Source organism: Bombina bombina, chromosome 2, assembly GCF_027579735.1.
Source record: "Bombina bombina isolate aBomBom1 chromosome 2, aBomBom1.pri, whole genome shotgun sequence".
NCBI classification, from domain to species: domain Eukaryota; kingdom Metazoa; phylum Chordata; class Amphibia; order Anura; family Bombinatoridae; genus Bombina; species Bombina bombina.
The window spans coordinates 801,481,076-801,506,952 of record NC_069500.1 but is presented as its reverse complement, the minus strand read 5'-3'; the positions used below and the strand labels follow the sequence as shown (position 1 = coordinate 801,506,952).

Here is a 25,877-nt window from a genome sequence, read left to right as displayed (position 1 = left end):
CATCTCCTCCTCTTCAGCCATCTCCTCCTCTTCAGCCATCTCCTCCTCTTCAGCCATCTTCTCCTCCTCAGCCATCTTCTCCTCCTCAGCCATCTTCTCCTCCTCAGCCATCTTCTCCTCCTCAGCCATCTTCTCCTCCTCAGCCATCTTCTCCTCCTCACCTTGGTAGTCCCAGTACTCTTCCTTCCACTCTTCCCACAACATCTCCAAGGAGAACTCTTCGAAGTCGGCAGTTGCCCCTCCCAGAGCCTCAGCCCCGTGGGAAGAGGGGAAGGAAGAGGAAGTAAGTATTTATTTTCATCTTTAATGTTTTTTTTATTTAATGTGTAATGGATAGGTATGTGATGATGTGGTTTTCATACACTTGTGGACCACACTCTGTATATAATCTACTTCTATGGGACCGGGTCCATGGAGGCAGATTGTTTGCAGAGTGTGGGTTATAAGTGTGTGAAAACCACATCATCACATACCTATCCTTGTTCATGATATTGATTGGTTTCTGTGATGTGATGTCCAAACTGTTTCCCGAATCGCAAACAAAATTACCATTACAATTATCCATGATGGCATATTACTGTTTGAATGCCAATAACACAGCTTAAAGGGACAGTCAGAAAATTATTGATTACAAAGAAAACACTGTATTACGCATTATCAAGTTGGAAACAACAAAACATGGAGAAATACGTGTGACTTATGTGCTTAACCTTGTATCTATGACTAGGAAAAATGACCACTTATTTGTTGTTCTGACATAACATTTTAGATATCAATGATCAATACATGGTAAATAATATGCTGTATGAGCACAAGGTTTTACATATACAAATGCTATCCAAATGCCCTCTAGTGGTCAAATTGTATAATGATTACATGCACTCTTCAAGCTCGAAGAAATGAGCACACGAACCTCATAGGTTTAGCTAGCAAATTTAAATAAACACAGACAAATGATTAATTGGTGAGAAACATTTGATATCATTGATATTACAAAATTGACTTTTAGAATAATGCAAAACATTATTTGTTTTCTAAACTGTCCCTTTAACAAAATTACATATGCTAACACATATTTGAAGCTTGTTGGTATATCTACATGTACTTGTTCAAAAAATAAATATTGAAATCAGATTTATATTGACGTGTTAAATAAAGTCTATTTTCTTAAAGAGACATTATTGTGTTAATTTTTTTTTTAGAAAGACATTTGTTTTAACAATGAATATGGTTTAAAGTCCTTTTAGGAGTGGGGGGTGAAAATATGCTAACAATAATATATTTGAAGATTAAACAATGTGGAACTCATACATGATACAAAAATCAACATTTGCATTAAAGGAACAGTATACTATATTTTTAACAGAACTGTATGTAATAGACACTACTACAAACAACAAGATTAACATATACTGATATCAATATTACAAAGCTTCAAACACTTTCAAAGAAAATCGGGTTAGCTCTATTGAAAATATAGATGAACCCCCATTACAACCGTAAAACAAGACAAAACACCATCATACACAAAACAGGAGAAAGCTGGAGATGGTACTCACATGAAACTTAGAGGCTTGGTGAGGAGTCTGATAATTAATTACATTTTATTTGAACAGAAGCAAAATGAAATGTGTATTTGTTAAACAATGGACTATCTAACTAGAGACCAAATTAAAAGATTTAATTTATAATGTGAGTGTCTAATGAACCTTTAATAAAATATACAACGAAATTACATTTAGAAGAAGTCGGCATCATATATTTAGCATATGATAAAGCTAAATGCATATTGATTACTTTATTCTAACACAATAGCGCATATTTATTAATTAGATATCTTTAACATTAAACACAAGAGTCATTTTTCTGAAAAAGGAACATATTGTTGACAAACATATTAAACAACATGGACTATAGAGATTTGCACTTGCCTCGAAATATCATATGCATGAAAACATTTTGCTTTCGTTCGTTTATTCAACCAGACATCCAGCAAAAGAGAATGTGGTGGTCTTTATCAGCTACGGGTCAACAATGTAACATGATGCAAATAATACATATTCGCAAGGTTTTTAAAATTGGCTGCAGTCACAAACGTGTTTAACGTGCACAAACAAATATTGCGGGACTACGTAATCCAATCAGACGTTTTTTTACCTTTGCATGTGACGTCTTAACATGGCGCTTCCTTGATCACGTAAGAACGCCATCCAATAAAAGGCACATTCTTGATCACGTAAGAACGCCCCAAAAAAAAGGTGCATCCTTGATCGCGTCAAAACGCCATCCAATAAAAGGCACATTCTTGATCACGTAAGAACGTCAGTCAATACAAGGAATCATTGGACAGCCTGGCAGGTGACGTCTTAAGCAACATGGCGCATCCGAGATCGCTGAAAAACCGCAGCCAATACAAGGACTCAGTTGACAGCTTGGCATATCACTAAGAAACGTATTTATATTTTAGGAACTAGTATGTGTCTAGATTGCTATCTAGGAATGTCAACAAATCATGAATCATCTTTTTGGACTTGACTGTCCCTTGAACTATAGCTATGGTGTATATCTTTAACATTTAAAAGATACACATGAGAAATACATATGCCATTGATGTTTTAAGATATGTTTTGATTGTTTTGGAATAACAATAATTATACATGGATTGATTAAACGTGTCATTTATTCAAGTTTAAATATGGTCAGCCTACCTATAGCCATATATGGGAGGAGAAGTATTTTGTTAACATATTTGTTAAAAAATATTCATCATCTAAAATATTTGCATTACACACAGAGATTTATTTGGTTACACTTTTACAATAAGATAGAATTGAAAATGAAATACATGTGCTGTCAACATTACAATAAGATTGTTTATTAATAAGATTATATGTCCTTGTTCATGTAAAAAGGACAAAAACGCTTTAGAAATGGAAATACATTCATTAACAATTGTGCTCACCATCACTTAAAGGGACATGATTTTGTTTTTAAAAAGAGGATACACATAGACAATACTATTTCAATAAAATGAACACTTTACAGGGATTATATCATTGTATCAATCCTCAGATCATTTGTTAAAGGTGCATCAATTCATGCAGAGTTTCTAAATACACACATGGATGTGAAAATTGAAATATACATATATACACAAATAACAATCTATATATACATATATAAAACAATTACTATGCTAATCATAATCATGCAATGATAAAGCTAAGAGAAAAATATATAAAGACAAATAATAAGATTACATTGGAGATGTTAATCTTAAAGTCATTTACAATTGTCTTACATATATGATTTTTTATAAAAAATTATTTTTGGTAGGTCCCTTTAAGGATCAACAAGATAAACTAGAGCTTTCAAAAAATAACATGAAGAATGAGGACAAAGAATCGTGCAATTACATGTCTTTTATTAGTATGTAAGAAAACATCAACAACGTTTAGAAATAATCTTGTAAAAATAAGGAATATTTGAGCCAAATGACAAGGTAACAGAGTGCATCACAGTCCATGAAGAGAGTTGCCAAGGGCCACCATAGCCCCATTGGAGACATATGACAAGGTAACACAGTGCATCACAGTCCATGAAGAGAGTTGCCAAGGGCCACCATAGCCCCATTGGAGACATATGACAAGGTAAAAGAGTGCATCACAGTCCATGAAGAGAGTTACCAAGGGCCAGCATAGCCCCATTGGAGACATATGACAAGGTAACAGAGTGCATCACAGTCCATGAAGAGAGTTTACAAGGGCCACCATAGCCCCATTGGAGACATATGACAAGGTAACACAGTGCATCACAGTCCATGAAGAGAGTTGCCAAGGGCCACCATAGCCCCATTGGAGACATATGACAAGGTAAAAGAGTGCATCACAGTCCATGAAGAGAGTTGACAAGGGCCACCATAGCCCCATTGGAGACATATGACAAGGTAAAAGAGTGCATCATAGTCCATGAAGAGAGTTACCAAGGGCCAGCATAGCCCCATTGGAGACATATGACAAGGTAACAGAGTGCATCACAGTCCATGAAGAGAGTTGACAAGGGCCACCATAGCCCCATTGGAGACATATGACAAGGTAACACACTGCTTCACAGTCCATGAAGAGAGTTGCCAAGGGCCACCATAGCCCCATTGGAGACATATGACAAAGTAAAAGAGTGCATCACAGTCCATGAAGAGAGTTGACAAGGGCCACCATAGCCCCATTGGAGACATATGACAAGGTAACACAGTGCATCACAGTCCATGAAGAGAGTTTACAAGGGCCACCATAGCCCCATTGGAGACATATGACAAGGTAACACAGTGCATCACAGTCCATGAAGAGAGTTGCCAAGGGCCACCATAGCCCCATTGGAGACATATGACAAGGTAAAAGAGTGCATCACAGTCCATGAAGAGAGTTACCAAGGGCCAGCATAGCCCCATTGGAGACATATGACAAGGTAACAGAGTGCATCACAGTCCATGAAGAGAGTTGCCAAGGGCCACCATAGCCCCATTGGAGACATATGACAAGGTAACACAGTGCATCACAGTCCATGAAGAGAGTTGCCAAGGGCCACCATAGCCCCATTGGAGACATATGACAAGGTAAAAGAGTGCATCACAGTCCATGAAGAGAGTTACCAAGGGCCAGCATAGCCCCATTGGAGACATATGACAAGGTAACAGAGTGCATCACAGTCCATGAAGAGAGTTGCCAAGGGCCACCATAGCCCCATTGGAGACATATGACAAGGTAAAAGAGTGCAACAGGCACAACAATAAACTTTGAAAAAGGCCAAATGGCAACAATAAAAAAAAACATCAACATGTGGACGGAGGATTCTTATCTGCCACCTTGGAGCATCTCCAGATCCTCCACTTACTGGTCATCCTCTTCATCGTCCTGTGCATGTCCAGCTCCAGATTCAGGCCTTGAACTTAATCGCATGATTTCACGCAGAGTCAAGTCCTGAACCCGGAGCTGGGCCTGCATGGTGTCGTTCATCCCTCTCAGGACAGCTGCGTTCCTCAACACGGCCTGCTCTACTCTTGCTATACCTTCTAGCATGAGCCATGCTGAGTCACAGCCTAAAATAAAGAATAAATTAAATATTAAGGATAATTACACAACAGACGAAAAAATAAGCAAAGATACATTGTCATCATAAAGACAAATCATTCTTTACATCAATTAGTTTAAATTGATTCTTTACACATAAAATATGTTATTCAGACAGACCGAAATCATTAAAGGGACAGTTTACTCAAACATGTTGTCCCCTTTAATTGGTTTTCGATGATCCACTTATACAGCTTGAGTGTATCAAATCTTGTTAAAGGATTTACATTGTACTTACATTAGCAATTTTAATATTTTAATTATACTGTGGTAAGCACACCTATCCTTAAACATTTTGGCATTGAGGACAAGCTGTGTAAACATAGCAACCTGAAGAAATTACATTCCCACTGGGTTAGACAAGAGATAATGTATAAACATTTGTACATAAATTGTTGGATCCAAGTAGTGGTGATTGGTATATGTAGTGATATCAAATTAAAGGGACACTGAACCTAAATATTTAATTGACTGATTCAGATAGAGCATGACATTACAAATATTTAAAAATTACACATATTCTTTAAATGTTAGAATTCTATAGCTAGATTTTGAATGCAAGAATGTCGGTTTTTAGGGCAGGCCATATTTGTTTATCAACTTTGTTTGCCCCTGCTGGTTGATGGATACATTCATCCAACAATAAAGAAATGATGTCCACAATTATTTTCTATTTAAAATTAATTATAGGCATTTCTTTGTTTCAATAAAGATAGCAAGAGAATGAAGAATAATTCATAAGAGTAGTAAATTATAAATTTGATTAACATTGCATGCTCTATTTGAATCACAATAGAAAATATTTACCTTCAGTGTACCTTTAAGTATCTTATAATGTTGATTTTGAATGATACTTACAGCTGTGCCTGGGAAGGACAATCCGACACCCAGGACAATGAAGGTTGAGACAGGGGGGAGGGATGGGATTGGGTTGGGGAGGGATGGGATTGGCTTGGGGAGGGATGAGCTGCTGCTCCGGGGTAGGCCGTACAGCTGGGGAGTGGGGAGTTGGGGTCTGGGCAGCTGTACGGGCCATAATACGGGGAGAGTGGCGAAGGGGGTTGTAGGGGCGTTTTTTGGGAGGGGCAGGAAATGATAAATGGGAAGGGCCGGCAGGGGTCTGGGCATGGGCAGGAGTCTGGGCATGGGCAGTGGTCTGGGCATGGCCAGGGGTCTGGGCCTGGGCAGTGGTCTGGGCATGGGCAGGGGTCTGGGCCTGGGCAGTGGTCTGGGCATGGGCAGGGGTCTGGGCATGGGCAGGGGTCTGGGCATGGGCAGGGGTCTGGGCATGGGCAGGGGTCTGTGACTGGTCAGGGGACTGGGCAGGGGCGGAAACAAGATGACCAGAAGTGGCAGATCCATCTGAAAATTTAAAAAATATATATTAACATCTCATACATCATGAAATCAAATCAACGCATTTCAAATTGATTATGTTTTCAATATACTTCGAAGTGTGTTTGAATTTGTAAACAATTATGAAATGAGGATATGGTATGCATATAGGCACTCAGATGAATATCAATTACTGTCTGTACAATTATAACATTATTATTGTGTTTTGGTCTGGAATATGCATGTGACATAATGATGGCATGAATTATACATTTTTTTAAAAAATAATATTTTCATGCTGCCTGATATAGAAAGGGGGCAGTAGTGTATTTGAACAGACAAATAATATTCCTTTTTAAAGTGCAAAAGCTGTAGACTTTGAATGTCTTCAATGAAATGATTTCAAATAAAGCAACATGTTGGAAACATGATAGATATATTTCACATACCATTAGACTCCAAGGCAGCCTCTTCCTCCTCCGTCACATATGTTAAATCAATCTCTGTAAAACATAACATGTTGTGTACACGTTAAGAACAGATATTATAACATATGTTACTGTTGTTCAAAGACACACATCAATGTTGCATTAAAGATATACACACCCAAAGTTATGATTTACATCATTTTGATGGAGCATACAAATTACATTAGATTTGTTATTCTCAATTATTCATATTTTCGATGTATTGTTTGTATTAATTTAAAAATCATAAAAGCATAGTACATAGAACATTTAAGATTTCTCATGTGTGTATCACTTGATGACTGTTGTCAAAAATGAACATGGAAACAAACATATGCTATACATCTTCTGAATAACAAATGTGTAGACTAATAAAGTTTTAATTATTAATCTTTCAATATTAAAAGAAAATTAATATATAATCAGAAGAGAAAATTATATGTTTGTTTCAAATGTTATGCTTCATCAGAATCATGCTCATAATATTGATTACCAATACACCTTCAATGACATATAAATGAGTCAATGGACTTACCAGGACACCACAAAGGCGGCTCTGTGTCACTGCTGGATTCCTGTGGGCTCCCCACACCAACTCTCTCTATGAATGATATAGATATATATTAGTAAACACATTTGGGATATCACTAAATCACATCTGTATCGAATTTTAAGATTAATCAACTTGAAAATGTGAAGAATAGAGCAGTCATTAAACCAAAAAATGCTTGATTGAATCAAGGGGATTCTGTTAAAAATGATGTATTGAACATATGTTTAATTTCAGACTATATTAGACATCAAACTCATCTCATACGATGCTATTGCATATCTAAATATACCCATTGATCAATGTTCTTAAAAGAATACACACAAACCACATTTTGAAGAACAGCTGTTGACAAATCTAAACAAACACATGTGGCACATCGAGCCATTTGTGCAATGTACAGTAATCTTGTTTAGGACACAACACATATTTATCACAATACAAAACCAAATTGATTAGTACAAATATGTAATCATGGTGCTGTTAGAGTATGCTGATATCTATAAAGTAACTCCAACAGTGAATATGTGAATTATATATCAATATTGTTTAATCCAAAGAATGTAAAGATGAATGAAGCTATTGTTTATTAAAGGGACACTGACATGATTTATTTAAATCATTGATTTCTCTGTTCAAACTGTTCAAAAGGATTTAACATTGACTCCTATTATAATTTGAATGTTGCTACATTTTAATCTTAAAGGCAGATAAGCAATATTGTATTCAATAAATATTGTTTGTTGAAGGTATCCACCAATCATCAATAAAAACCCAAGTTGGTCAACCAAAATTGAGATGCAGATAAACGTACATTTTTTATTTTAAAATACATTTAGCAATAGAATATTTCACATATGATGATAGTATTATATTTAAATGTTTATTAATATTGCATACTCTATCTGAATGACAACATTAATAATTGTAGCTCAGCATCCCTTTAATATAAAATTATATTGATTTGACAATGTTGGTGTTAATGAATTCTCTACTCCATATGTTGATGTAATGAATGGGATAGAGCATGCAATTCAAATCTAATATGTTATTTAAGGATATCCGAAGAATTATTTAATTTTCATCTATTAAAGGGACATTACATATAAATATTGAACAATGTGGATTTAATATGTAATGTTCTGTCCATGTTTCTAAGACAAATGTCAATTAAAATGAGACATACCATACTGTGACAAGCCCTGCCTTAAGTATCCAGCAGCAACATCCATATCTGTAATATATTAAATGAGGATTGCATATCATTAATACAAATCATGCCATGTTTAAAATCTTTACATTATTAGCAAATCAATTTAAAACTATTAATCCTTTGGTAGTCCCATGAGTTAATTGTTTCCTCAATTCAATTCATGATAAATATATCCTGTACTCTTATTTTCAATCAGTTGTGTTGTTTACTGTAGCTTTAATTATTTTTTGGTGCTATTTCATTCTCATCAATTGATGGGCATATGTTATAATTTATTTGGATTCTTCTTTTTTTATTATGTATAATATTGAAAATAAGAATACTGTATTCTTCACATATATAATAATTCACATTTCATTTTGACCAACATGCATAAAGCAATGCCACTTACAGCAAAGCCATGTTAACGTGTATGCGCAATTCCATTTTCGCGATCATTGTGCAATGATTCAAAGCGGAATTACGCATCCGTCATTTGACCAACATGTATAAAGCAATGCCACTTACAGCAAAGCCATGTTAACGTGTATGCGCAATTCCATTTTCGCGATCATTGCGCAATGATTCAAAGCGGAATTACGCATCCGTCATTTGACCAACATGTATAAAGCAATGCCACTTACAGCAAAGCCATGTTAACGTGTATGCGCAATTCCATTTTCGCGATCATTGCGCAATGATTCAAAGCGGAATTACGCATCCGTCATTTGACCAACATGTATAAAGCAATGCCACTTACAGCAAAGCCATGTTAACGTGTATGCGCAATTCCATTTTCGCGATCATTGCGCAATGATTCAAAGCGGAATTACGCATCCGTCATTTGACCAACATGTATAAAGCAATGCCACTTACAGCAAAGCCATGTTAACGTGTATGCGCAATTCCATTTTCGCGATCATTGCGCAATGATTCAAAGCGGAATTACGCATCCGTCATTTGACCAACATGTATAAAGCAATGCCACTTACAGCAAAGCCATGTTAACGTGTATGCGCAATTCCATTTTCGCGATCATTGCGCAATGATTCAAAGCAGAATTACGCATCCGTCATTTGACCAACATGTATTAAGCAATGCCACTTACAGCAAAGCCATGTTAACGTGTATGCGAAATTCCATTTTCGCTCTGTGACGCATATTCTGTAGAGCGCAAGACACATCATTCCTATTTCATGTGTCACTAATCTAAAATCAGATATCTAAACATCATATGTAGTGTATGTTGTGAGATCTGTATAGGTTTAGTATCTGACTATATACACCTTTTTTGATAAAAAAAAAAAATATTAAGATATTATATGAAGTTGGATAATTACCTGGTTCAGATTCTCCATCTCCTCCCAGGCCACCGGACGGAGAAGCAGCTGCCCTGGCCCCCGCGTCAGGACTTTCAGATCCCGCAGCTGGGAGGGAAGAAGAGGAGGCAGAGGATGGCGAGGATCTGAATCTTTTGGGGACCCGGAGATTGAGGAGCTCGCATAAAGTCACCTCATAAGGGAGTAGGTACAGTTTCCACGGGGCCTCTCTTTTGCCACCTCTTTTACGGGCTTGTACCCAGTCCCTTATGAGGTTGACTTTTTTTGTTAACCGCAACCTCATATCTCCGAATCTCCTCATGATCTGATCCTGGGTCCTCTGGACGTCACACACCAATCTAACCGCATTGGTGATAGACTCCCAGAGGGCCTTCTTAACAGGCGCATCTGTCAACCTCCTCTTGTTCCCAAACAGCTGGGGATAAAAGTCCTTGACGGCGTGGACCAGTGCAGCGCTCTCCTCCTTGGTGAACCTGGGAGCTGACATGCCTGCTGGGTTGTCTAAGAAATCCCGGTATATTATGATATATACTGCCTGCAGGCATTAGAGAACTGACAAAGATGGCAACGTGTAATGGACTTTTATATGGTGAAGTAAACATGAGATGCACCATGGGACAAGTTATCTGTACATCTGATTGGATAAAAGTTTGAAATATTGTTAGAATGTCTGTGAGACCATCCTGACTCAAGTTGTGTTTGTGTGATGAACTCTGATTGGCTGTTCCTTAATGTTTCATATCTTAGTAACTTCCTTACACATACCTCATGGTGGTGCTGTTACTTCATTTTTCATGTAGACTTATTTGTAACTCATGGGCCTGTCATGCGGATATGTGTGACGCAGATTTAATATCCGTGATCCGTTAAATATTAATGATTAAATTCTCTTTAACATCTAATACTGTCACATTATTAAATGTTGTAGACATTTCTCGGTTTAATAACGGTCTGTTTCTTTAATACAAATACACATTTAATATTGTATGTCTTTATTGTTCATAAAATCCATTTATTGACTTATTGTGAAGTATTGATATTGCTCTATTAAATGTATTTCATAATGCACATTGATTGTGTGCTATTGCGTGACATTAGACTCTAATGTTTAAAGATGCTAATCTGGTGTTTCAAGATGCGTTTCCCACGCAATATTTCTGAATGTTCAAATTCAGGTTATAAGGTCAGTAACTTGGATAATCTGTTTATAAATGTTAAACTACAGGTTTGTTTGTTATTAGTAAATAAACCTTGAGCTTGTATTTGTCTGAAGTGCTCATATATTTTATTGTGCAATGGCGTCTTTATTTTTAAATAGACATTACAAACAAACAATTGTATCAAATGATCTGTAGAGATAGAAGATTGTTTAGACTTTAAAATGTAAATCAATTTATCTTAGTATTTAGATATCCTCAACAGAAGAAATTTAAATGCACATGGTTGAGACAATCACATAAGGCATCTCTGTGCATCCACCAATCTTCATCTACTGAGCCTATCTCGATATGCTTTTCAAGCAAAGTATGTCAAGATAGGAAGAGAAGTAAATACACTATTTAAATCTCTTAAAGGGACACTGTCCAAACAAATTTAGCGTTGGTGATTCAGATTGAGCATGAAATGTTAATCAACGTTATAATTTAATCTGATTCTCAAATGTTAACAATTATCTTATTATCTTTCTTTGCAAATCAATAATGATATTTGAGATTACGGACAATTGTTTCAAAAAACCTGGGTTGTCCTTGATGATTGTTGGATAAATTAATCCACCACAAAAAAACAAGTTCAGTCCAGAGTACTGAAGCAAATAAATTATCTATTTAATGCATTATTTTTAAAGTAATGATAGCAACATCACAATGAGCATTCATAATATGAGACAATTTTTAAAGTGGCTTAAAATAGTATACTCATTCAGAATGTATAAATCATTAATTTTTTAACTGTCTCCCTTTAAGTATATTTTTAGTTCATGTCCCTTTAAATAAACATTTCACAATAATGCTTGAAATATCAGAAACCTAGGCACCTTCCTTTTGATAAATTAGTATAACATATGAGTAAATAAAATTTAGATTAACTTCTGGATTGTTTTACACACTGACTGAAATATATATTGTAAAGGAGGTATTTCGGAGTCTTCAGCTTAGAGGGACATTAAGCTATATGTTATGTATGCATTTTGGATAAGATTATAATATTTGAACAACTTAATATGTTTTGGTATTCAATCATTAGATTGTAATTATATATATTTTTGGATTAAATACATATCTACATAGGCTATTTTGGTGCTGATTGTTGGTTGCACATAGATACCTTATGTAATTGACTAAGATATGTGCATTGATGTTTTTTTTTCAAAGTATATTTAAAGACTGAATGTAATTCTATAGTACTTTCTAAATATGTTTAAATTATTTTATGAATTTTTTAAAAATCAATACACAATATACTTTGTGAATGTCCCTTTAAGGACAAAAACATTTGTAATGTTGATTTAACATTGTCAAAATAAACTAAAGGGGAATGAAAATTATATATAGATATGTGATGTCTAACCCAAGAGGTAAGATTTTAAAAACTACATAATATTATTAACTATAGTTAAATGACTCCACTAGAAAATCAAATCGATTAACCTGCCATCCAATAACTAGCTTGTGAAAAATATCAAGTTAAATGACCTACCATTTATAAATGTAAAAATTAAAATAATTTAGCAAATAATGTTTTGAGATACCTAAGGAAGATACAAGATCTTATAAAATTAATTTTACATTCAACAACACTGTCACTTTAATGTAATTGAACCACTTCCCCTTCTTAAAAGTGAAAACAAATAATTTTTGAGAAATTGACTACATATCCGAAATTATTTTAACATCTAAGAATTTCAAAAGAAAAGCATCGATGGATCTCACTCCCCAATGAATGTTAAAAAAGATAGTTTAATGTAATATTCTCGGAATCAGTGGATTTTCAACAATTAATGCATTATTTGATCTTATGCATGTGCTTGTCAAATAGACAACTACCAGTCATGGGAGTCAAATTGTTTTTTATTGACAGATTATATGGATATTTATTATAATCTGTTCCAAAGAGTGTATTTAATACTAAAATGTTTATTATTACCATTTTAAAATTTAATAGTTTCTGAACCAAAAAGAAAAAAATATTCCTGGAAGTCATCAGATGCCAATCTGAAATTAAAAAAAAAAATTTTAACAAAGTTAATACACACGTAGTCAAAGATTCATAAAATACATTTACAATCATCTTGTGTCTATGCTCTAACTTTGTTCAACATTTTTTAAAGATATTTATTAATTAAATTAAAAAAAAAAAAAACATTATATTGTGTAATAAAATAAAAAATAAAAAATCTGATTTTCTAATTATACATAATAATGTATATCACATTTCAATAATATATATGTTGAACATAAATGTGATATTTCATGTCCATTCAAATACCTCTATATCAACTATAATATGTATTCATTTTTCTGATTGTGATCCCTAAATATCTAATGATGAAATATGTATGACTAATGTATGTAAGCTACCAATAATCAACATTCTTCCTGTGATTCTTAACTAGCATGCATTGGTACACCAACCTGGATAATGCATGGTCTTTGAAAGTCAATTCAGGGGTAAACAGTTGATCTTCAATAGGTGTCTTATTCATCATTTCAAAAATAGAGGACTGAAATCCCATCTAAAAATTAGAAATTCATCTAAGTGTCTGATTGTGATCCCTAAATATCTAATTAAGAACTAAATATGACTAATGTATGTAAGCTACTAATATTCAACATTCTTCCTGTGATTCTTAACTAGCATGCATTGGTACACCAACCTGGATAATGCATGGTCTTTGAAAGTCAATTCAGGGGTAAACAGTTGATCTTCAATAGGTGTCTTATTCATCATTTCAAAAATAGAGGACTGTGAAATACCATCTAAAAATTTGAAAATCATCTAAGTGTCTCCAATAGGATTCCTCAACAACCTTATTCTATCAAATAGTTGGCACTTACCATGTGAACATGTCTTTGTATGGTTTTCAAGGTCAGCAGATTTGAAAGATAATGCCAGACATGATCCCATTGGTATACTTCAATTTCAATCTTGGCTTTTTCCACTGTCAGTCTGGGCAATCTTCACTGTCAGGCTTCTAATTCTTCCCTTTCAGTCTTTAGATTAAGTCAGCTCCCTAATGGCATAAAAAGTTTATTCAAAATTACTACAAGTGTGTGAATCATTTCTGTAGCCCTCTCCCACCCCCCATTTCATAAGAAATTTCTGTCACTAGCTTACTGTGTAGCATCTTGTGTTATGTTCTATCAAGTGTGAAGATGAGTCATATTGAGCAGAACAAATCTCTAATGTGTGACATTGAACCATAGTCATGCTAGAGGATCCCTTTCTGAGTATTTACATTTTAAGTAATGTGTAAACTAAATACTAGTTTATAAAATGTATGCCATATGATGTATTTGTGTACAATTCATGCCAGCAACAGTCCAGACATTTATACTTACCAGCTGATGTCCTCTTTAAAAACCAGGTGGCAAAGACTCGCTACAGGACCCAATGGCCAGAGCATCACCTATATTAATAAATGAAACACATTTTTAACATTTGATGAACAATCCTAACATGTTTGCACAATTCTCTACTTGTCATTTCCCTAGAGTTCACATCTATTGATAATACTCCAGTCTAACTTCTATTCTTTACCGTCTAAAGTTGCGGTTGATGATGTCTGCTCTGACATTGAGCCCCTCGTCCTGGAATGGCCCCTCTAGAACAGGATCATCCTCCTCATCTCTGAGGAGGTTTCTGTCCGGCCGGACGGCCTGCAGCATCCCAGCCCGCTGTGCAATATTATGCAGGACGCTACAGGCTACAACGATCTTAGCCACCTTCTTTGGGTTGTACTGGAGGGCTCCTCCCGACCTGTCCAGGCACCTGAACCTCATCTTCAGGAGCCCGAACATCCGTTCAACCACCGCCCTGGTTCTCTTATGAGCCCTATTGTAGCGCTCCTCAGACACATCAGTCGGGCTACGCAAGGGGGTAATGAGCCAAGGCCGGCTCATGTACCCAGAATCACCTATAAATTATGAACAGAACATAATTCTAACAGAATCCTCAAAATAGTATTTGTAGTACAATAAAAAGTTTTGTACACGATAATCCATTAACAAATGTTTATTTTAAATTTAAAATATCTAGTTCAATATTATTCTCTATCTTCCCATTTCAGCTAAGACATGCTACATATGCGTATTTCTCCTAAATCAAGCCTTGTGTAAAATGCTAACTACATGGTTACATTACATTCTCTATCTGAGCATTTAAGGTAAGACATGCTACATATCTGCATTGAACTAAAAGACATTTGCGGAAAGAGACAATGACATGGTTAAATTGCATTAGCTAATATCTTCCCATTTCAGCTAAGACATGCTACATATGCGTATTTCTCCTAAATCAAGCCTTGTGTAAAATGCTAACTACATGGTTACATTACATTCTCTATCTGAGCATTTAAGGTAAGACATGCTACATATCTGCATTGAACTAAAAGACATTTGCGGAAAGAGACAATGACATGGTTAAATTGCATTAGCTAATATCTTCCCATTTCAGCTAAGACATGCTACATATGCGTATTTCTCCTAAATCAAGCCTTGTGTAAAATGCTAACTACATGGTTACATTACATTCTCTATTTGAGCATTTAAGGTAAGACATGCTACATATCTGCATTGAACTAAAAGACATTTGCGGAAAGAGACAATGACATGGTTAAATTGCATTAGCTAATATCTTCCCATTTCAGCTAAGACATGCTACATATGCGTATTTCTCCTAAATCAAGCCTTGTGTAAAATGCTAACTACATGGTTACATTACATTCTCTATCTGAGCATTTAAGGTAAGACATGCTACATATCTGCATTGAACTAAAAGACATTTGCGGAAAGAGACAATGATATGGTTAAATTGCATTAGCTAATATCTTCCCATTTCAGCTAAGACATGCTACATATGCGTATTTCTCCTAAATCAAGCCTTGTGTAAAATGCTAACTACATGGTTACATTGCATTCTCTATCTGAGCATTTAAGGTAAGACATGCTACATATCTGCATTGAACTAAAAGTAGACATTAGCGGGGGGAAAATATATGGTTAAATTGCATCCTATAGCTGAACATTACGCTAAAATTTTAAAACTACAGTGGCAATTGTCAAACTAATTAACCATGTTGTGCACAAATACTCACCAACGAGATAATCAGGGGGCATTTGTCTTTCCTCAAACTGTCTCCACAGGGACGACAGAGAGAGGATGCGGGCATCATGACAAGCCCCTCCAAAATTCGCACACACATGCATAATCCTCATCTGTGCGTCACAAACATACTGCACGTTGAGGCTATGAAAATGTTTGCGATTTCTGAAGGGCGAGTCATCAATTGGAGCACTCAGCGCAATGTGGGTACAATCTATGGCTCCCAAGACATTGGGCAATTGAGCAATATCAAAGAATTCCCGCTTCAGGCGCCTCCAATCACCATCATTCTGTGGGAATCCTATGTATTGCTTACTGATACGTACCATGGCGTCCAGAAAGTTATCAAACACCCCAGAGAATGTACCTTGAGCCAGGCCATGCATGTACAGTTCTCCGGATTGAAAACTCCCGGAGGCCAGGACGTATAGACAGCTTAGCATCTTACTCATGGCGGGAACAGCAGTCCTTATTCTTATACGTGGCTCCAAATGAGGTTTAAGAAGATCGTAAAGGCCAATGAGCTGTTCGCGATCGAGCCGATACTTATCATAAACCTCAAAGTTGCTCATGTTTTCCAAGGTGGGTCTCACCCTGTAGACACGAGGACCTCGAACCAGATGACCCCTTCGTCTCAGTCTGAGCCACCGAGGCTGCCTGATTCGACCAACAGCTAGTTCGCCAATAGCAGCACCAGCAGCGTCTACCATGTCATCGTCATCCATCTTTCAAAACAGCGTAACAAGGTAAGCACTTGATCTGATGTGGATCACAAGTGATGCATTGGCCATGTTGTTTGGGGGATTTATAGTACAATTAGTCCAATGGTAGTGAGTTTGTAATGATTGCTGATTGTATTCACCTGTTTGTGTGTGAGCGGCGCGAATGCTTTCACAGTGGGCGTTTATTTGTTGTTTGCTGAAATGTTATTTTCAAACAATGAATCTCAATGTGAAAGTGTCAAATATCACACATACAGTGCATGTTTGTAATGTTTGATCATATGCGTAATCAATATTTCTTAAACGCGATCTTATAGCAACAAGCACACGTCCAGGCTAACATGAATGAAAGTGCATAGTTGTGTATAATGTGCATCGAATGTGATCGATCAATGTTGCTGCAATATTGTTTGTAAACGATAAAGTAACAGCTGCCATCTGTAGTATTGTATATATAAGTGATTGCCGAGCTGTCAATATTGTATGCGTCCCTTTAAAATCGCAATAATAATTCCGAACTTCCCGTCTGCCATCTGTAGTATTGTATATATAAGTGATTGCCGAGCTGTCAATATTGTATGTGTCCCTTTCAAATCGCAATAATAATTCCGAACTTCCCGTCTGCCATCTGTAGTATTGTATATATAAGTGATTGCCGAGCAGTCAATATTGTATGCGTCCCTTTAAAATCGCAATAATAATTCCGAACTTCCCGTCTGCCATCTGTAGTATTGTATATATAAGTGATTGCTGAGCAGTCAATATTGTATGCGTCCCTTTAAAATCGCAATAATAATTCCGAACTTCCCGTCTGCCATCTGTAGTATTGTATATATAAGTGATTGCCGAGCTGTCAATATTGTATGCGTCCCTTTCAAATCGCAATAATAATTCCGAACTTCCCGTCTGCCATCTGTAGTATTGTATATATAAGTGATTGCCGAGCAGTCAATATTGTATGCGTCCCTTTCAAATCGCACTAATACTGAATAACTTCCGGCTGTCATCTGTAGTATTGTATATATAAGTGATTGCCGAGCTGTCAATATTGTATGCGTCCCTTTCAAATCGCACTAATACTGAATAACTTCCGGCTGTCATCTGTAGTATTGTATATATAAGTGATTGCCGAGCTGTCAATATTGTATGCGTCCCTTTCAAATCGCACTAATACTGAATAACTTCCGGCTGTCATCTGTAGTATTGTATATATAAGTGATTGCCGAGCTGTCAATATTGTATGCATCCCTTTCAAATCGCACTAATACTGAATAACTTCCGGCTGTCATCTGTAGTATTGTATATATAAGTGATTGCCGAGATGTCAATATTGTATGCGTCCCATTCAAATGGCACTAATACTGAAGAACTTCCGGCTGTCATCTGTAGTATTATATATATAAGTGATTTGCGATCTGACAATATTTATTAATTGTCCCATTGAAATCGCCTTAATAATGCTGTTCCAAACTGTTGTTTACGTATATGTTGTATTGTAGTATTGAGTGTTAAAGTTCCGAAAGGGGCGGTACAGTCGTGAATCTGTGATGTGTATGGTTGAATCTTCTAATGACGTCATGATATTATTAACCTGCCTATGTAGTTCTGAAATCCTCATTGTGTTGTTTTATTTGACTACATTGTTATTGTGTGCTGAATAAAATCTAAATGTGTGCTTTGTGGTTGCGTGATGGGTGATGCGTGTTATGTACATATACGTATATATTGTGATTGTGTCCCACATATGCTGACTTCTATATAGCTGTCTGGCATTGTTGTTCCTTCCCATAAAGTGACATCTGTAATCTGGTGTAATGATGTTCTTGTTGTACGTAATTCCTAATGGTTTCTGGTGATGGAATCATGATGTTAAAAGTACAGTAAAATCCATATGTTGTGTTTTGTGATTCCTCGAAAGAATGTACTGTGTTTTTCCCCCATCATTTGAATGCACATGTATGAGTGAATGTTAAAAGTAATGTATGTGCATCCATGACTGATCATGTGTTAAGCCTATGTAGATATGCTGTTGCTGCAAGCATATGAGTTGAATAACTGAAATGCAATAATAAAGGTAAATGAGAATTGTTTCCCATTGTGTAGTGTTTGTGAATCCTGAAAAGTTGACATTATTTTTTTTTCCGTTTAAATGTAATATTTTTAAAACAAAAATGTTGTTACTAGTGATGTTGATTTGTAGTTGATGTAATATAAAAGTCTGAAACAATTTAATGGTGTTGTGAATATTCAAACAGTAAAATCCATAAATCCACCATAGGGAAATAGTCATTTCTTGATCTATTTATCATAGCTGGGTCTAACGCATGAAATCATGTCTTTTCTAGCGCTGGTATTTGGAGTTTTTCTGTCTACGCTATTTGCGTGCGTTAGGGAAATGAGGGTTTTGCGTGCACGAGCACGTCTTCCCAATAGAAGTCAATGGAGGCTCTAAAATTTGGTAATTTTTTTTTTCTAAGACTGGTTTTCCTCGTAAAGTGAATGACGTCATGAGCTTTTGTGAAAAAGTAACTAAATCGTGTTCTTTTTGTGATAAATAAATATTTTTTGTATGTCATGTGGTGTATATTGTTTGTATGCATCGATGAGTGTATGTTTGTGATAATGTTATTAGTTAGATGTAGGTATAGGAGGGTCTTTTCCCGTGTGTCAATGTAAGTCAATGGGAAAATGGATTTGTGTTGTTTTTTTTCTAACACCCGAGATCTCGCAACTTTAATCCTTTGTATTTTGATGAAAAATTATTAAATATTAAAAATAAATATAGTGTAGTGTTTGTATGAGTGTAAGTGTACTTTGTGTAATATTTGTTTTGTGATTCGTGGATGTTTTTTTTGTCGGTATATGTTTACTACTGGTTCTGAGGTGTCGGTAGAAATTTGAGCGTTAGGTGTTTTTTGAGTGTCGGTAACTGAACTCTAAATACCGGAGTCCGTAAGAAACCCGCGTTAGGAGCCTCTAACGCTGGTTTTCACGGCTTACGCCAAACTCCAAATCTAGGCCTTAGAAATGTATAAAAATAGAGCACCAACAAATATAGGTTAATATAATATATATTTATTTTAAAACAATTCAATGTAGCATAGTATCATATTATCATAAAGCATATGCGTATACACAGAAGAAATAACAAAAGGATTCCCCACACTCAGCTTTAAACAATAAATAAAAAAAGTGGTTTAAAAAGCATTTAAGTAGAGAGGCAAAAAAACTGCTTGCCTGGCCAGGTCTGTAATCCTCACTTTATAAGCTGGAAAAGGGCACCAACTATCAGAGAGAACATTTTGAGAAGTCACTTTGTTAAACACACTACTCACATCTCAAAGGTACCTGAGGTTCATGTAAATAGTGCATTTATATACGTAACGTTAAGGAGGTGAATATTTGTCCACAAGGTACTAGGCATATTAATGAATGAAAAACATCATATATTGTTTGGAATGCTCATGTGGGAAAAGGTATGTAGGTCTGTCCTCAAGAGAACATAGGATAAGACTAGGGGAACACTTGAGCAATATAGAAAATGATACAAAAGACTTGGAGAGAGATAAGAAAATCACATCTGTGGCAAGACATTTTTTGGAGTATCGTAATGGAAAACCAGATTTGAAGTGCTGGATTCTACAAAGGATTAAATTGGGTATTAGAGGTGGTGAGATTAAAACAATACTTTAAAGAGCTGAGAGCAAATACATTGAGCAGATTTATCATGCTGTTCCCCTAGTCTTATCCTAAGTTCTCTTGAGGACATACCTACATACCTGCACTTTCCTCGCGAGCCTGAAACAAGAGTTAAGAAGCAGCGGTCTTAAGACTGCTGCTCCTTAACTTGTCCACCACCACTGAGGCGGCGGACAGCAATCATCCCGATCCGATATGATCGGGATGATTGACACCCCCTGCTAGCAGCCGATTGGCCACGAATGTGCAGGGGGCGGTATTGCACAAGCATTTCACAAGAAATGCTTGTGCAATGATAAATGCCGACAGCATATGCTGTCGGCATTTATCGATGTGCGGCGGACATAATTCGCTACAGCGGATAATGTCCACCCGCACAATGACAAATCGGCCCCATTGTCTACTTATGGTATGAATGAACAGATCACTTTTAGTTAATTTTTGTAAAATCTAGGCATTGAAAAAGAATGGTTATGATAACATGGGTTTCTATTTATGATGGACTATACTTAATACCATGTTTAAATATGTACCTATTTTGGATGTAAAAAGGTGCAGTAAATTTGCTGCCCTTTATTTAATGCATGATGATTTATTTTGTAGTGACTTATGTGATGTAATAATTGTTATGAGAGTACGGTCATTAATAGATCTCATAATAACCAAAAAACAAATTATGATCTATATGATATGGCATATGTGAATACAAATCATATTATTGTGACAATTTTGTGCACAGCGGATAACAGTACTATGTTTACCTGATATGTAGTATTCAGGGAATAGTAACCATGGTGATGGCTGAATAATCTGATACCTCCAGATCTCAGGTAATATATTCATTTTTTTTCTTGTTGTGATAATTAATAAATAGATTTGTGTCAACTAATATTTGTTAGTTTTAAGTATTATTTAATTTGTTAGATAACCCAGATTAAATATTGTCTATAATTTGTAAATCTAGTCAAGGCATTAAATACTCATAATCAAAGAATAATCCTCACTGTATACCGTTCTTCCTCTCTGCGAGATTTTAAATCTGTTGCTAATCACTCATTACTGACAGCCCCTAGGCTTCTGAATATGACAACTAAAAATAAAAAAAACACATTTAAAATAATTAAAGGGACACTGAACCCAAATTTTTTCTTTCATGATTCAGATAGAGCATGCAATTTTAAGCAACTTTCTCATTTACTCCTATTATCAAATTTTCTTCATTCTCTTGGTATGTTTATTTGAAAAGCAAAAATGTAAGTTTAGATGCCGGCCCATTTTTGGTGCACAACCTAGGTTGTCCTTGCTGATTGGACAGCACCAATAAACAAGTGCTGTCCATGGTTCTGAACCAAAAATGTGCAGGCTCCTTAGCTTACATGCCTTCTTTTTCAAATAAAGATAGCAAGAGAACGAAGAAAAATTGATAATAGGAGTAAATTAGAAAGTTGCTTAAAATTGCATGCTCTATCTGAATCACAACAGAAAACAATTGGGTTCAGTGTCCCTTTAAGAAAGAAAATGGAATAAAAAATTAACTGAAGAAAATAGATTGGTTTAAAATCTCCATTTAATATTTAAAATAGAAGTAAAGGAATACACAGATCCTTATAACTTTTTAAAATCAAATTAGGACTAAGGTTATAATGATCTAGGCAGTTTATATAAACCTTATCTGAATATCATTATAATCTATATGATGATCCAGAAATAAAAAAGACCTCAAAAATATTAAGGGGACGATTTACCATCTGTTGGACAGACATGATATGTTGTAGCGATCATGTCCGTCCGACATCGCTGAAGGCTTGAGCGGAAACAGGGCAATTAGGCACAATACAGCCGATAATAAAGCGGCCCCTAAGTGTAAATTAGTACATTAAGCTGCATTATTATGTATCCCTGCATAGTAAATATCCTTATAACAGGATTTAAATCTTAATATTTCTAAATTTAAAAAATCACCAAAATCAATCAATCAATATCAAATGAGATCACCATTAAACATAGGTACAGGAGAAAGATTCTCCCAAGCAAACCTCCTCCCAACACCCTAAACCAAACATGATGAACCTAATAATAAACTTATGTCCCACACACATAGCCCTCTACCTGCCAAAACCCCCTAACCACTGGTCTCACTGCACTTAACCTTCTAACTACCTTACTAAACCCATGTAACCTCCTGTATCATGAACTTAATTACTATAACCTCCCACTGCAATAAATTCCTAAATCACTAGACCCACAGCCATATTTAAAAAAATGGGTAGTTTCTGCAGCTTTGCAATAAATTAACATTGCGACAGAATTCAGATCTTGTTTGCTGCTATTGTTTTCCAATTGTCAAACTTCACCAATCATTTGCCTTTTTTGGAGGAGCAAATCAGAGCTTGCTACGGGAGTAGACAGAGCTAGCCACTTTGATTTTGTTAGCAAAACTCTTTGTTTTCAGTTCTCTGCTGAAGCCAATTAGTGAGAGATATCTGTCAGGGTTAAGAGATGGTCTAGCCAAAATTAAACTTTCATGATTCAGAAAGATCATGCAATTTTAAGCTACTTTCTAATTTAAACCTAGTACCATTTTTTCTTAATTCTCTTGGTATCTTTATTTGAAAAAGCAAGAATGTAAGCTTAGGAGCCAGCCCATTTTTGGTTAAGCACCTGGGTGGTGCTTGCTGAGTGGTGGCTACATTTACAATAGGTGTAAATTAGAAAGTTGCTTAAAATTGCGTGCTCTACCTGAATCATGAAAGTTTAATTCTGAGTAGACTATCCCTTTAGGTTTGCCATTTCAGTTGTCAGAATTGGGACCCTCTTAATTTTCAGACTTAAATTACATGGGAGAAAAATAATAATAAACGTATTACAAATTTGTTTGAGTGCACATAATTATATATTTTATATTAAAATCTCAAAGTGTTTACTATGACTTTACCTCCTTCAACAGGCCCATAATCTGCATGTAATGCCTTGACAGTCCCCTAAAGCAAATAACTCCCCTGATTTCAATCCCCACCACATTTAAACCCAAACTTCAATACCAGTCATTCCTGCATTGAACCCCTAATTACTGGTCCCTTTCCACAAATTGTTCCCTAACCAATAGCACCCCAGCTGAATTAACCCTCTAACTGCAACGTAAATATCACCCCATAGTCATTGGTACCCTATCACAATTAGCAATCTCTTTGACACCTACAGTTCCTGTACAATGAACCCCTAACTTTGATCCCTATGCACGTATTTGCTGGTCTTCTACTGCAATTAATCCCACTGACTGTGACCACCCCATCACTTACCCCATACAACAACCCCAAACTGGAATTAAATAAAAGTGATACCTTTCATGTATTGGAACTCCATGGTAAAAAAAAAAAAAAAAACATAATGATGAGTTGAATACAAAGTTTCCGCTCTGCAAACTCTACTGGATTGGAACTGGGTCATGTGTTACTGGCAGGAATGATATAATAACTGTGTAGTACACATGAAGCAAGTATGATACACATAAATGTATTGCTGATTGTAATTGTCTTTTAGTGTTTGGTAACTTTATGCATAGCTGTTAGAAATGTTTCTACTGTACTGCCAGTACCGAATAAAGTCAGACTTTAATTTCCTACTCTATTGATAAATTGCTATTAACAGAGCTTCCTGGTCTCTGTAGCATATACCATTTTTAAAATAAAAAAGTGTCTCACAACACCCAAACAAAAGAGTAGCTTTATAGGAAACAGAAATATAAGTTATTTTTTAAACATCAAGTAAATCATTTTTACAACATCTAAATAAAAATGACTACCATCTGTCATTTACTGCATCAGAAGTTATGTGTTGCCAGCTGGTATTTAGTATATGAGTAGTTCAACAAAAGAAGAGGTTTTTGTTCAGCTATTTATTACAGTGGTATCCAGGACCATCATAATACTTGACACAATGATAAAGAGCTGTGTCTCCAATATCCACATTTTTTATAGACAGGGTATACTCAGTCCAAGCACTGTTCTTTGAAAAATCATAATGTGCAGACGACATTCCAGGTCCAAACTGTGGAGCTGTGTATGAAGAATGGTCACATACAATGAGTTTTGGAGCTTCTCCGGGAATCTGCCTCAGCAAACATGTAAGATGAGCATTTTTTACCCCAACATTACAAATAAATGTTGCTTTTTGTTTAGTAGGAACTGAAAGAGTAGAGGGTGATAGAACCGGAGTCTGACACTCAGCATCTGAAAGAGAAAACATAACTTTGTTGTATTACATTGCTTATTATGTACACGATCCTAACTGACCACTTTAATAGATCCTGAAGCACAAATGGGCCCTAATCATAACAACAAACTGGATATAAAGGAATAAGGGATCCTAAGGGATCGAAATGACTGAATCTGATTATATATATCTTGTTTTTTTCTTGACCTATTTATAACAATTTGTTTTCTGCTACCTTGCTTTAGGACTCTTGATATCTGTACATACATGAAATCATGATGAAGATGCAATTCAGTACAGCCAGGATTGACTTCATTTTAATCAGTTGAGTGAGGCATATAGAGCACATGTGACAAAGACAACAGACTGCTCCTTATATAATATAACTACCAAGTGCAACTTCTCTTATGCAAATCAAACACAAGACAGACATAATCTTAGACTAAACTGCTGAGTTTCCTAGTTTGCATGAACCACATCTGCTATTGTTACTTATATAAGTGTCTTGATCCTGTATATAATAAGCTCCATAAGAAAAATATAGAATACATTGAGAAAATTATAGTCCATTATATTAAGTGATATTCATTTTATGACTGAACATTAGTGCAGCCAATGGTGTAAGATCAGGGGTTCTGTGTAAAATAGATTTTTACTTCTGAATTGCTGAATTGCAGTTTGCCTCAGACTGGAAATGATTACATGTGCCATATTTTCTTTAAGTAAATTCCCTTAGCAGTTTTTGAATCAACTAGAACTGATAACAAAGACATTTTTCACTTGTTTCTGAAATTTGTCTTTGCCCTAATTCTGTTCATACTAAGTTCACTATTGATATATTAATTTGTTAATAAAATGTGTTGTTCATTACAATGTTGACATTTTTTTAAAAAGAAGTTAATGTGTTTCATCT

At 35.6% G+C, this 25,877-nt stretch overlaps 1 protein-coding gene across 1 annotated transcript in view; it reads right to left on the bottom strand.

Annotated features, from left to right (window-relative positions):
* The window catches only part of LOC128647293 (uncharacterized), a 53,915-nt gene extending 28,622 nt beyond the window's left edge, over positions 1–25,293 (bottom strand). Inside the window, exons 1-2 of the mRNA XM_053700087.1 lie at positions 25,232–25,293; positions 24,655–24,981 (exon numbers count right to left, since the gene is read on the bottom strand). Coding sequence (XP_053556062.1) covers positions 24,655–24,981; positions 25,232–25,280 — 376 coding nt within the window. The 5' untranslated portion in view covers positions 25,281–25,293. The remainder of the gene's footprint in view (positions 1–24,654; positions 24,982–25,231) is intronic.
* Between the last annotated feature and the right edge of the window lie 584 nt (positions 25,294–25,877).